This window comes from Vigna umbellata, chromosome 7, assembly GCF_029865625.1.
Source record: "Vigna umbellata cultivar VRB3 chromosome 7, Vumbellata_1.0, whole genome shotgun sequence".
NCBI lineage: Eukaryota > Viridiplantae > Streptophyta > Magnoliopsida > Fabales > Fabaceae > Vigna > Vigna umbellata.
In genome coordinates this window covers 43518641-43532827 of record NC_142171.1, presented here as the reverse complement: position 1 = coordinate 43532827, position 14187 = coordinate 43518641, and the positions used below count along the sequence as shown (strand labels likewise).

The 14187-nt window shown below is 30.5% G+C and overlaps 1 protein-coding gene across 1 annotated transcript; it reads left to right on the top strand.

Moving 5' to 3' along the window:
• Positions 1 to 12451: 12451 nt before the first annotated feature.
• LOC124830096 (metalloendoproteinase 5-MMP-like) lies at positions 12452 to 13375 on the top strand. The gene has a single exon (XM_047303729.1). It carries the CDS (start codon positions 12452 to 12454, stop codon positions 13373 to 13375), a length of 924 nt encoding a protein of 307 aa, XP_047159685.1.
• Positions 13376 to 14187: the final 812 nt, after the last annotated feature.

Below are 14187 nucleotides of genomic sequence, written 5' to 3'. Positions count from 1 at the left end.
CAAGGCAGGGGCCCAAATTTCTTCTGCTGACAGATTTTGCCCCTAAATATAGCCCAATTCAGTGAAATGGCCTAAATGTACTTCAAATCGACACTGGCCCATTCTAATTCTACCCAGTTAACCCCAATCCAGTTTGACTAAATCTTGGCTTCTTTGACTAGGGCCCTCCTACAAAAAAAGAGACGTTAAAGAAGGGTTAAACAACAAAAAGAAAAAGTAAAAAACTATAACAAAAAAAGAAAATTTATTTTTATTTTCTGAATATTTTAATAAAATGGAAAATAACCTATTTATTTAAAAACCTATTTTTTTAATTAAAAAGAGAAAATTAACTCTATTTCTATATGAAACATATTTTTAGCCTATTTACACTATCTAGAAAATTAAAAGCTAAAATGCCTAATATAAGAGTATTATCATAGAAAATTGGAAAAAATTGGAGAGTTATCACTTAATTACTAATTTAGTCTTAAATATGACCAAATTAGATTATTTTAAAAAATAGAGAGACTCAATTGAATCAAAATTTTAAATACTGTGACTAACTTCAAAACAATCATTACCAATAACATTGACAGGTGACAGTTCCACTACCATGTGACATGACCATGACATGTGACTGTTTATGGTTTTTAAAAAAATTAAAAAAATGAAAATTTCATGAATTGACATGTGATATGTACGAATATGACGTTAACCTCAACTTAACAAGAATGACCAAGTTTGACCATTTCGAAAAATTAAAAGACTAAATTGGATAAAAATAAATAAGGGGATGATATTGAACCAACTGAATAAATATAAGGACCAAATGTATAACGAAATCTAACATATATTTATAGGTTTTTGTGGACCTATTAATATGTAAAAAAGAATCGCAAATAAGATAAGCTTAAGATATAAGGACATATTAACATATATAATAACTAGATTCAAGTTTTTATAACTTGTAACATCCTAAAAATATAGTCCAAACTATATGTTTAAGAATTCATTACACCATAATATTGTAGAACAGTTTCTAAAAATAAAGTTAACTTACAGTTATCCAAAAAATACCTATAAATTTAAACTTTACAAAAATCTACCCTAACTACAAAACTATATACATGATCAAACGATATATACATATTATATTTATATGACCGAACGGTCATAGACTACACCACTTGATGACAACCCCTTTAGGGACTTCTCATCCAAAGAAGTATCAATTTAAGCTAAGACTAAAGAAAGGGAAGTAGAATAAAGACTTCTAAAGCTCTTTCCTCATCTAAGTCTTAGATGGTTTCTCTTTAACTAAATACATTTACCTTGTTTTGTAGGTCACCAATAAAGGTGGGAAACCATACCTATATACCTTGAAAGCTAGCCAAGCAAAGGAGAACAAAGGAAGCAATGAAGAGTGCATCTGCTGCACGCGCTCAGCGCACCTGCGTTACCGCTCAACAACAACGGAATGGCTTCTTCTCTTTGAGCACGTTTTAAATTATTCACACATGGAACACGCAGCCAACCTTGAAACATCTCCTGCACATTTTCCTTAGCTCATGCACGTTTTAAATATGTAGCTTTCCTTGCACGTTTGAGAGCTTCTCATCATCTATAAAAGAGAGCTTCAATCCTTTGTAAAATCAACTTGAATGACATAAAGAATTGCTGCTGAAATTAGCCTAGCGTCTTTGCTTCAAGTTCAACGTTTGTGCCACTTTAGCACAGTTATCCTCTAGCTTCTTTCCCTCTTAGAAGGCCTTCTGAGTTAGAGAACATGCCTACACACTTCCAAACCTCACCCAAACAATTTGTCGAACACCTTCAGTGCACCAGAACATCCATCAACTTCTCCCAATCCGCTGCGTCATTCTGCATCGAGGAGAGCTTTGTCGTGATCGGTGGAGCTTCTTCCATCACCACTGGGTCTTCGTCGTCTAGTGCTTCCTCCAACGTGCCTCCCTTTGCTCACACCCACAAGGTGATCATTGCAATTAAAGAGTACCGAACGGAAACATGAACAAGATAGAAAAGAAGGGTAAGTTAGAGTAATTTAATTGATTAAGTTATCATGCAAGTTCAACAAATACATAATCATGTAACATCCAAACCCTTAAAATCATGCACTGACCGACCACTCAAACAGACCAAAATCGAACACATTAATTCATGCAAGGATCGACTACTTGACTTGACCATCCGGATTGTATGAATATATAGCTTGGACCGTTCGTGCACCCGAGGGTGTAGTAACTGGAAAACCATCAGCTGCCACTCGGAGTTAATCCGTTATAACTCACCTAAGACCCTATAGGCTAGGACCTCTTGCTATTCTCACGACATGACTTACCCATCTCTACTTGAGACTTGGTAATCATTAGAATGCCAGGATGAACGCCATGGATTTCGCTGTACATATTCAAACTTTACCACCACCTTGTTACCAGATCACTGAGACATTCCTCCTTGGAATTCTCTTTCACATCCATATTAAAATGATCATACCATACTTTTTCTTTTACATCATTATGATAATGCATACATAAGCCATCAAAACAATTGGATCAATTAATTAAAACAACACACTGGATTAACTATGAATATAGGCTAAACAGAAATCACCAACATAGAAGAACAAGATCGAACACCCTGTGAATGTTGGAGACCGAACGGTCAATAATAGATACAGCTGAAGAGAAAATCGAGCGCTTTTAATGACCGATAACTAGAGGATTTCGAGTACCACATCATGACCGAATACTACCACTAGTCCACATACTAAGTTTAGACTGAACGCTTATGGCTTAGGCCGAACACCTATAACTTAGGCCGAACGCATTTAGGACTGAATACAAGTACGAGGTCGAGCACTAGTACAAGACCGAGCACTACTAAGAGACCACACAACCCACTAAGATCGATCGCTACTAAGAGACCACACAACCCACTAAGACCGATCGCTACTAAGAGACCACACACCCACTAAGATCGATCGCTACTAAGAGACCACACACCCACTAAGACCGATCGCTTCTAAGAGACCACACACCTTACTAAGACCGACCGCTACTAAGAGACCACACACCCACTAAGACCGATCGCTACTAAAACAGAATACTAGTACAAGACCGATCGGTCATTAACTGAAAAGCTCTACAGAAGTAGAAATCATTTAAGATCGAACACAAGAAGAAAGCCAAACGGTCAATGAATGACACTCGGCGATCTGCATAATTCTGCAGAATAACTACAGAATTATGATCAACCATTATCTTCACCAATTCCTACCACTTCCCAACTTCTAATCCTCCAAACATGATTCATATACCATTTTAAGCTTATCCAAAGGTACCTAAAATCGTTCTAACATCATCCCAAAGAGTTCCATACCAGATTTCAGTCCCAACCCCAAACTATCATTTTCGCATACCCACTTTCTTAAGATTAGAACAGAATGAACACTTATGCAGAGAAACTCCAACTAGTTCACATGTTCCAGCATTCACAGATTCAACACAATTCAATCAAACATTCAAGTTACACACATGCAACCATCCAAACAGTAATTTCATACATAGAAAATCACAATTAAATTAACTAGCTTCCCTTACCTCTTTGACCGAACATAAAGCTTTTACAGCTTCAGGGAATTGTTTGAACTTCAAGAAAATCTAAAAACACCTAAAGATCATTGATTTAAAAAGAAAGGATCAAGCAAAAGACCAAGAACATGATCCGAATCGAGAAGAAGAAGCTGATGAACACATGCAACGAAATTTCCCTCGCATGCACCAAAATACCGAAACACTAAGAAGAGAAGATGAAACTTACTGACTCAAATTACTGAATTAACTGGTAGACAAGAAATCCTTCAGCTCAAGGATCTCTTAAACTCCTCCTGAACGAAGAACAACTGATTAACTGATGAAGATTTTTAAAGAGAAGGAGGAGAAAAGAGAAGATCAAAATTTTGGAGAGAGAGAGTGTATGCAGAGAATGAGACGAAATTTGAAACTTTCATTTATATACTACTCCCAAAATCGGACGGTCCAATCAAGCGCATACACCTATCCCGCTCCAATTTCCTTTAAATCTCTCGGCTCTCACATAACTTGATTTTGTTTATATTACTGATAAAGAGATAACAAATCTCTTTTTCTATTAATTTGTTAATCAATTAGATTATGTTATCCTTTTAATTTCTATTTTCCCTTATTTCACTTTATATATATATATATATATATATACCTTTCTTCCTTTTCTGTTCAATAATAATGAGAAATTCAACTTTTGAGCATTTTGTCAAACACTATCATGGTATCATATTAAAACTTTCTATTTTTCTCATGGTCACTCTGATTTCTTTCTCTGATCATGTGTCTAACCATACCCACCCTTTATTTCCCCATCTCGGAGAAAACTAAGCCCTAATTCTTCTTACCCCTCCTTTCTTGAACACATATTTTCTCGGTACCATTCCTTGCTTTCCCCTTGACGACATTCATCATGAAGCATGGAAAAGATGTAACAAGATGGTGATCTCATGGCTAACGCGTTCTATGTCTCTTCCCATCAAACAATCAATCATGTGGATGGACTCTGCTTACGAGATTTGGAACAATCTTCTGCATCATTTTTGTCATGGTGATAAGTTTCGTAAACAAGGTTAATCAACCGTGACTCAATATTTACAAATTATTTGGAATGAGCTTTCTCGGTATAAAACCATTATTCTCTACGTGTGTCCTTTTCCTTGTACTCTTGGTTTATTGACTAAGGGTTTGACTATTTCACAAGCATACTAAATTGTTCAAGTAATAAAACCACGGTAAGACCAAGTATCTTTTTCCAAAGAGACTCGTGTAATGCTAGTTAATTTTATGATTAGGAACTCATCTAGACCAACAAATAGTTCATGAACTTACAATTGTATGCAAGTAAATAAAGATTTACAAGGAAATGTGGACTTTGGTAGTTTGAGACACTTAGGAGTGGAAAAAGATAAAAAATAATGTGGAATGACAATGACTAGGTTCACTCTCTTGCACACACAAAATCATCTTATCTCCATCAAATACTAATATCAATCCTCTAAAACACTCAAAGCATAATGCTTTAGGTGAGAGAACTTAGGTTTTCTAGCTAAGCGTCAACCCACGTGGACTTGGGCATTTACTTAGACTTGACCATTCTTTCTTGAATGAGTATGTTATGCCCTTAGATTTTGCCATCACAACAACGAAAGATATAAATCTCAAACTCTGACAAGAACAACATTGTTTAATAGCAGTGATGTCAAGTTTGATTATTGTAGAAGTTGTCACTTTTTCCCTTGGATTTGGTTATATGGTGTTTCTAGCTTGATTGTGAATTTATAAATTTATTAGGAATAAAATTATTAAAATTGTATTTAGTGTCATTTTTCTATTATTAAAATGTTATCTTTCATTAAGCTTGTCAAATTATAATTTTTCTAAAATAAAATATTTTTGAATTGGATGTTTCGTTCTACACATCGATTTTTCATAAGATAATAATATAAAAAAAGTTTTACTTAAAAATGCATACGATTTTACTTGATTAGGAATAACTTATAACTTGCTCATTAGTTTCCACAATTATAATAAATGTAACTTTTTTCTAAAATAATTGTTTAGGTAAGATGTTGAGATCATTTACTCAAAACACTCCAAGTTATTTTGAAAGTTGCATTGTTCTCTCTCCTTCTTGTTTTGGAAGTTGCACTTTGACGCTTAGCGTAATAATGTTTAATAAAAATGAGTACTTAGAAATATGTTCCCTCACCCTCCTGTCAAACACATATATAAAATGAGCTTACCCTTATGTTCGACCCATTAATTACCAATAAATGACTTTCATTTTTCTATTAACTGCAAATGAATAATTGTTATCATTACTGACTACCCTATAACTACTTCAATGACTGTCTTTACCGATGGGTTATTGAGTTGTTAATTGCTTGTCCGCCCGTCCATTGGCCTGAGGGATATCCATATAGTACAATAATAAATATGATCTATTGCCAAAATAATACGAATGAAAAATGAATTCGTCTCATAAATATTGTCCAAATATGTTACCATTTTAAGGGATATATCTCACATTGATTGATTTGATAGATGTGTGTTTATGAACAATATTCGATTTTTTAGTTAGTTATGGATATGAAGATGAGAATAAACATTTACATATATGTTTCATTCTCGTTCTCATACCCGCCATATTACTTATCCCACCTTCTTTTGTATTTTTGTTTAAATTATTAAAATACTTATATTCTATTGAGTAACCTTAAATATATATATACTAGACATTTTTTATTTTTATTTCTTCTAATGGGTTGTTATAAAATTTGTTTGAATATTCTTAATATGTTTCCTCTTATTATAACATTTATACAATTATGTTGAAGTGATGTATTTTAATTAAATATTATTTATGTTTCACATGTGATATTTCTAGGCTTTTTTAATATTTTTCTTTATTGTGTACTTTTTTTCACATGAGAATGTTTAACTTTCAATTTATTCAATCGTATAGAACTTTCATTTACTAGGTAATATAAAAACATATCTTTTTCTCTTATTATTAGTTTTTATTTCATTTGAAGAACTCTTTTTGTTTCGTTTAAACAATTTTCATTATCTCTCAACAGTTTGACTATGTTTGTTAGATCTGTAACCCTTTGTTCACTTGAATGAATTTGAGGGAGAGTAATTGAGTGGATTTGAAGATAAATTTTGTTGTTGCTTATTTGAGTGAATTTGGAGGTAAGTGATAGTGAATTTGGAAGCAACATTTATGAGAATTAGTGTAGGATTTGATTGATGTAACAGATTAAAAATATTTACTTCTAAATCCATTCTCACCTACTTCCAAATCCACTCAAATAAACAACAAAAAAATTTTCAAATTCTCTCAAATCCATTCAATCACTCTTTCCCAAATTCATTCAAGTGAACAAAGCTTAAGGGTTTTTTCATCTCATCATACCCTTGTTGTATAATTGTTTTTTTGTGTGCAATTTCATTCAATGGTTTATCAAATTGATTCTAAAATTCACATTTGATATTTTTTAATATTTTTATTTGTTATTTGTTTCTATCATGTAGAATATTGATTTGATAAATTTTACATAATTATTTTTCGTTTCTGACTTATCATCATAAGTGTAATTTTATCACTATAATTGTATAAATAAATTTTATTTACAATAATATAGTAATTTAGTGTCATTGTCATAAATATTTTTTATAACCATAAAAAATATTAAAGTTCAAAAGATGATAAATCTATGTTAAATTTCAATTCTTATTAGTTTGATATTTGTTCTTTTTGTGATTATGATCAAGTGATATGTTATAATTTTTATTAGTGTATAAAAAAAGGGTTAAATATGAGTCCCTCAACTATCAAGCGATTTTGTTTTTCGTCTCTCTTTCAAACTTTGTACGCTTTGATCCCTCTCCTTAAAGAAACCATAATTTTTGCTCCTCCAAAACAAACGGCGTTAAAAATCAGGTGAGGTGGCTAACGGTGAAGTGTCACGTCATTTTTTTTACATTGAGTCAATTTGTTCCTCACCGTTCGGTCACCATCACCATTCAGTCACTATCACTGTTCGGTCACCTTCACCATTCAGTCGTCATAACCGTTCGGCCATTACCAATACCGTTCGACCACCATCACCATTCAGTCATCATAACCGTTCGACCATTAACAATACCGTTCGACCATTAACAATACCGTTCGACCATTACCAATACCTTTCGACCACCATCACCATTCAGTCATCATAACCGTTCTGCCATTAACAATACCGTTCGGCCATTACTGTACGGTGAGGGACATATTGACTTAGTGTCAGAAAAAAAAATGACATAGCAATTCGTTAGCCAACTCATCCTAATTCTAATGAGGTTAGTTTTGAAGGACCAAAAATTATAGTTTCATTAAGGAGAGGGATCAAAGTGTACAAAGTTTGAAAGAGGGACGAAAAACAAAGTCGCTTGATAGTTGAAGGACTAAAAACATATTTAACCCTATAAAAAAATTCATTAGAATTTAAAAAATTGATGTAAGATATATTTAAAATATTTTTTTAATTTGATCATTTGTTTTCCTTTTGTATTTTTTTAAAATTATTTTTAAATTTTATCAATTAGAATTCATTAACATATGCAAATTTAATAAATGCTTTGGTTATGATGAAATTTTATTTGGTATTCTAGTTTGAAATGTATACAATTATAATTATAACTTCTTTCTAAATATTTGTGATTAAAGAAACGAGAATACCTTCTTCATTTTGATACTGCATATTTGGTAACCTTATGTTCCTTTGCTATAATTTTTATTATTAAAAAAATTGAATGATATTAAAATAGTAATAAAGTAAGTATGTTGTTACTCGTTGAGAATGAGGATGAGACAAAAATTTGATACCCAATGAGTTTGGGTATGACGACGTGGATGAATTTTTTTTTCCTCTAAGAATAGGTATGCACTACTATAGTAAAGGGATATGACCGTGATTGTTTTCAACAATTGACAATGATTTGAGAACCTAGATATATTAAGACGAGGTAAAAAAACATGGGTTTTTGCTATATGTTCTTAAAATTAAATAATTATTTAAATTCTGATAGGGTGTATGACCTCAATTGTTTGTAGAATTGTTGTTAAAAGTATTTTTTGCTTTGGTTACAACTACTGCCATATGCCCAATTTTAATTGAAATAATTTTTTAATTTCAGGATCTTTGGCCTCGTTTGTAGCTAGAATCGAGACCATAAACCCTTTTTCTCCTTGATTTTTTCCATAAATGTTGCCCAAAGTTTGTGTTTGTTTTTCTTAACATCATTATGTTTCCATAACATCTTACATCACAAAAACAGACTTGTATATCAAAACCATTATCCGCAGCATAAAAAGAGACCATAATATATTTTTCAATCTAAATTAGAATTATAACCCAAAATAAATTCAATGTACAAATTATGATATCATGATGTACAAATTATTATATCTTAACAATTACATACTATTATACAATTATTATATATTTTGCGTAGGCTTTCCATATTAATGAATGGACTTGTTAGGAATTGGAAGATGAGCCTTGATTTCAATTAGTTTATATGATTTCCAAGTAATGGAGAAAAAAAATTGATTCAATGCATATATTACCATTTTCCAGCCACTTGTTATATAAACACGAATAATAGTCGTCATCCAATGAATTACATAGTAACCACACTCAAATGACCTGATTGTCTATTACACAATAATATATAATCATTATAAATAATTGAGGAACATCAATAGAATAAAACAATTATAAGAATGTATGGATCAAAATTCCAAAACCCTAGGGCCAACCGCCCAAGCTTTTTGGCATTAACAATTGATTTCCCTTATAATAACATATGTGAAAGAATTGACTATGATAAAAAGAATGTCTTAGGATACAATTATATAACAAAGAAAGTTCGTAACATTGAGGTCCTTACCTATCTATATTACTTGTGTAAGATCTTTAGGGCGAGACTTGTGCAATGAACAAAATCACACAGTAATGTTGTCTAGTAGAAAAATCACGAGTAGCTGTCAATGTTGCCTGAATTGATAATAACTTAATTGTTATTCCTTAAAATCATAGATAGAAAAGTTAACAAACTACACTTATGCAACAATATAAGGAACACAATATATTTTCTTCTCTCGACCAAAGTAGTTGGTGACTATGCTTAGATGTCATCAAATTTATTGTCTTCATCAGTAAGTTTGGGACAATGAACCCATATACATTATTGACTCCATATTGTTACTTAAACTAAATATATATCTGAAAACAAAAAAATATTATTTGATTTAAGTACTAGATAAGTCAATTATGTAAAGAATGCTTCATACTTATTTTATCTATAACTAAATGAAAGTAATATTTATGCTAAATACCCTCGAATCTCTGCTAGCAAAGATGGGATAAAAAAAAATTATCAATCTCGCAAAACATCTATTTTCCTTGCTTCCAAATATCTTCAAACAAACATAAATATAATCGCTAATCCGTTTATGTTAATATTAATAATAAGTAAAATAACCCTAAACGAACACAAAGTAAAGAAACACTATAAATTCATAGTTCACTCTATTTTCTTAAAAATTATCATATATGTATATGATGTAATTAAGATTTTAGATTGCTTCAAATTTCCTTATAAATAATATTTATGTCTTATAAAATATTTGAAATTAAAAATTAATCACAATCTTAAAAAATTGAGATAGTAGATACAAAATCAACAAATCCAAATTTTAAAGATAAAATTAAAATAAAATCGTAGAAAATATTCATATTTATGCCAACTTTTAGTATTATCACTGTCCTCTTATATTTTTCATTATTTTATCTTCTGATATATTTTAAAAGATTAACTGGAAAAATATTTAATTTTTGTTAATGATAGTTTATAACTGTTTAAGGATAATAAAAATATACCACACATTGTCAACTTATAAATGATAGCAGTGAATGGTTTAAATTAAGGCCTACTTATCCTTAGTTAAGTAATATTCTGATTGAGTCGCAGGAAGTTTCATTTCAAAGTAATAGATTTAAATTTAATTACCTAAAACATTATAAGTTTTCTTGCACGTATCAACACTGTAATATCTATAATTATTTCTCTCGCCAAGTGCCATTTAATATTTGTAGTGTAATTTCCATTTACTTTCATAATAGCATTCTCATTGGTTGCTCTTAGGTTATTATATATCTTTCGTAATAGCATTCTCATTGGATATTATAAGATGATATATACATGCATGCGGTCTTGCGTGTCTAATTCAATCTGACTTTAGTTATGAAAATGATTTTACTACTAGTGGAAATATAAAATCTATTAAATAATTTAATATGCCTTTCTATTTCCTGAGTCCTAAACCCGTATAAACCTTACTTCATAGTAAGAAAATTATTTTTCAGACACCAAGTTACTGACTAATATTTAACAAGTTCATTATATTGACTCTTAGATAAAAAAAAAGTAATTACCACATTTGATCCAATATTTGTTATAATTCTGATATGATTCTTCAAGTTTTTGTTCAACTTATTTTTTATATTTATTAAAAAAATAATATGATTATTTCTATCAAATTGGTATGAATGATGTTTAAAATTTATTTTTTGAATTATTTTTCATGTAAAATTACCTTTTAAATTGTCATAATTAATTTATTTTAACTTTTATCTTTTAATAGATAATAAGGTTAACCATATAATTTTTGTTGGGATATTGTTGATCTTAAATAATTTTGTATTATTCTTTAGCTTTAAGAAACTCCTTTAAGCTGGGATACTGAAATTGTTCATAGCTTATTTCATTATAGATTTTATTTTCATAGTTAAACCTTAAGGTAGTTATGATTTATGCAATTCAATTTAAGCAAAATTTTTAATTTCCAATCAAAATATATGAAAAAAAAACTTTCGAAACATAAAAATAAAAAACTAACAAAAAATAATATGTGACAAAAAGGAATATATTTCCAATTCTAATACAAACACAACAAATAGAATAAAAATAATATTAACATTAATAGAAAAAAAAAGTCTACTAACCAAAAATGAGAAAAATTGGTACACACAAAAAAACACGAGATTAAAAAAAATGAGATATGTTAAAATCCTCAAAAGAATAATCCTGAAGAGAGATAGAGCTTGCTATCAATAGAAGAAAAATCACAGAGGTAAAAGAAGAAAATAAAAATCAAAGTTGATTATAAGAGATTAAAGATAATGAATCATTATCTTTTTCATAAACAAAATTATAATTCATGAAAAAATGTTTTAACTCAGTAAATATCATTCGTAATACCGATAAAAATTAATTGATGATAATAAAGATATTAGTACTAAAAAAATTCAGATTTTTTCCCCTAAATATAATTTTATAATTAATTTAATAGAACAATATTAGTCTTAAAAGAAAAATTTGAGATTTTTATTTCAAATATAATTTTATAACAATTTAATGGAAGAATATTAGTATAAAAAAATATTTTTGAAGCTTTTGCTTTTAGATTTAAGAAGTGTTTTACTAGCTTCACCATTATGTCACTCCAATTTAAAATTTTGAGTTGAAGGTAATCCCTTATATGTGATCGGGTATCATATTGCATTTTTTTAATCATTCACTCTCAAAAGTAAATCTTAGTAATCAATTTAGAAAAATCCCATATGTCGAAAGTCTTATACATGAATATTAACCTTTTTTTAATAAATATAACCACATCATTCAAAAAAAAAAGTTGAAGAATCATAAATAATGAATAAATAAATGTCAAATTCGAAATCCTCACCCACACCTTCCCCTATATATTATTTCCCAAGTCTTCTCATATTCACCAAGAACTAATCATATCTATCAAAATGAAACCAAACCTTTCAGCGTTCCTATTACCGTTCCTTCTCCTTCTCCACCAATCCCTTTTCACGAAAGCTGGTCTTCCTCTTTCTAAAGTTTCCCCAAACGAATTCAAGTGGCTCAGGGGAAAAAATCAGTCAAAATGGATTGTTCACAATTTCCTCGAACAAAACCAAACAACAAAGCAAATCAAAGGCTTGTCTCAAATCAAAGAGTACTTTTCTAACTTTGGCTACCTTCAACCCTCTGACACATTCGACGATTCTTTGGACCAGCAAACAGTATCAGCCATCAAGACCTACCAGCAATCTTTCAATCTCCAAGTTACCGGCGACCTAAACAATGAGACATTACAACTAATCTCATTACCCCGCTGTGCTGTCCCCGACATGAATTTCACCTACAACTTCATCGGAAACGTGTCGTGGCCCAAAGCCGGTAACCAGTGGTTCCAAAAGATAAACCTCACGTACGGTTTTCTTCCTACAAATCGTATCACGGCCAACGCCACGGAAGTGTTCGGACAGGCATTCACGCGGTGGGCAAATGCCACAGGGCGTTTGAACCTCACGCAGACAAACTACGATGACGCAGACATTAAGGTTGGATTCTACAATCTCGATGACGTCATTAACGCCAATGTGTATGGCGTCAGCTTTATAAGGGAGGAACCTCCGTCTAACGTGAAGACGGCGGAGATGCGTCTCAACGGGAAGAGGTTGTGGGCGCTGCCCAGTCAAAATGGCAGCTTGTCGTGGGAGAATGATGTTCTGGACTTAGAGAGTGTGACTATGCATGAGATAGGACATTTACTTGGACTTGACCACTCTTTCTTGAACGAGTCTGTTATGTATCCTTACATTTTGCCATCACAACAAAGAAAGATACAACTCTCGGACTCCGACAAGAACAATCTTCTCCAACAGTAGTATGTTACGTTAGCTTTGCGATGGTGTGTGTTGTTGATTTATAAGCTTAAGGGGAATAGTTTCATTTGGAATAAGATTGAGGAATGTGTTTGTCACCCCTCCAAGATCTCTTTCGTTTGAGTCGTGTGGATGTAATGTTATTGCAATCAAATGATAACATATAATTTATCGTCAAATGATTAAAAAAATTATTAAAATATCATGATCGTTTATTTTGTGCAATTTCATTGAACGGTTTATCAAATATTTTTTAAGACACACATTTGATAATTTTTTAATATTTTTGTTTTTTTGTTTTATTTTAATCATGTAGAATAATGTTTTGATCTTTTTTATATAATTATTTGTCATTTCTAAATCATTATCATAAATTTAATTTAATGTAATTGTCATGAATATTTATATTATCATCTAATATACACTGAAGTTCAAAAGATGAAAATACTATGTTAAATTTTACTTATTATTAGTTTTAATTTTGTTCGATTTTGATAAAATGATGTGTTATAATTTTTATTAGTAGAGAAAAAAAAGTTCATTAAAATTTAAGATGTACTAGACATTTAAAATATTTTTTAATTTGAATATTTGTTTTTTTTTATATTTTTTAAAATATTTTTAAATTTTATCAACTAGATTCCATTAACATTTGTAAATTCAATAAATGTTTTAGTTTTAATGAACTTTTATTTAGTATTTTAAATATAATTATAACTTCTTTCTAAATATTTGATATTGAAGAAACGAGTATAATCTCATTTTGATATTGAATATTTGATAATCTTATTACAGAAAAAAAAGTTATTAAAATT

Coding starts and splice junctions, on each gene's coding strand:
- LOC124830096 (XM_047303729.1), top strand. CDS start 12,452: ATGAAACCAAACCTTTCAGCGTTCCTATTACCGTTCCTTCTCCTTCTC.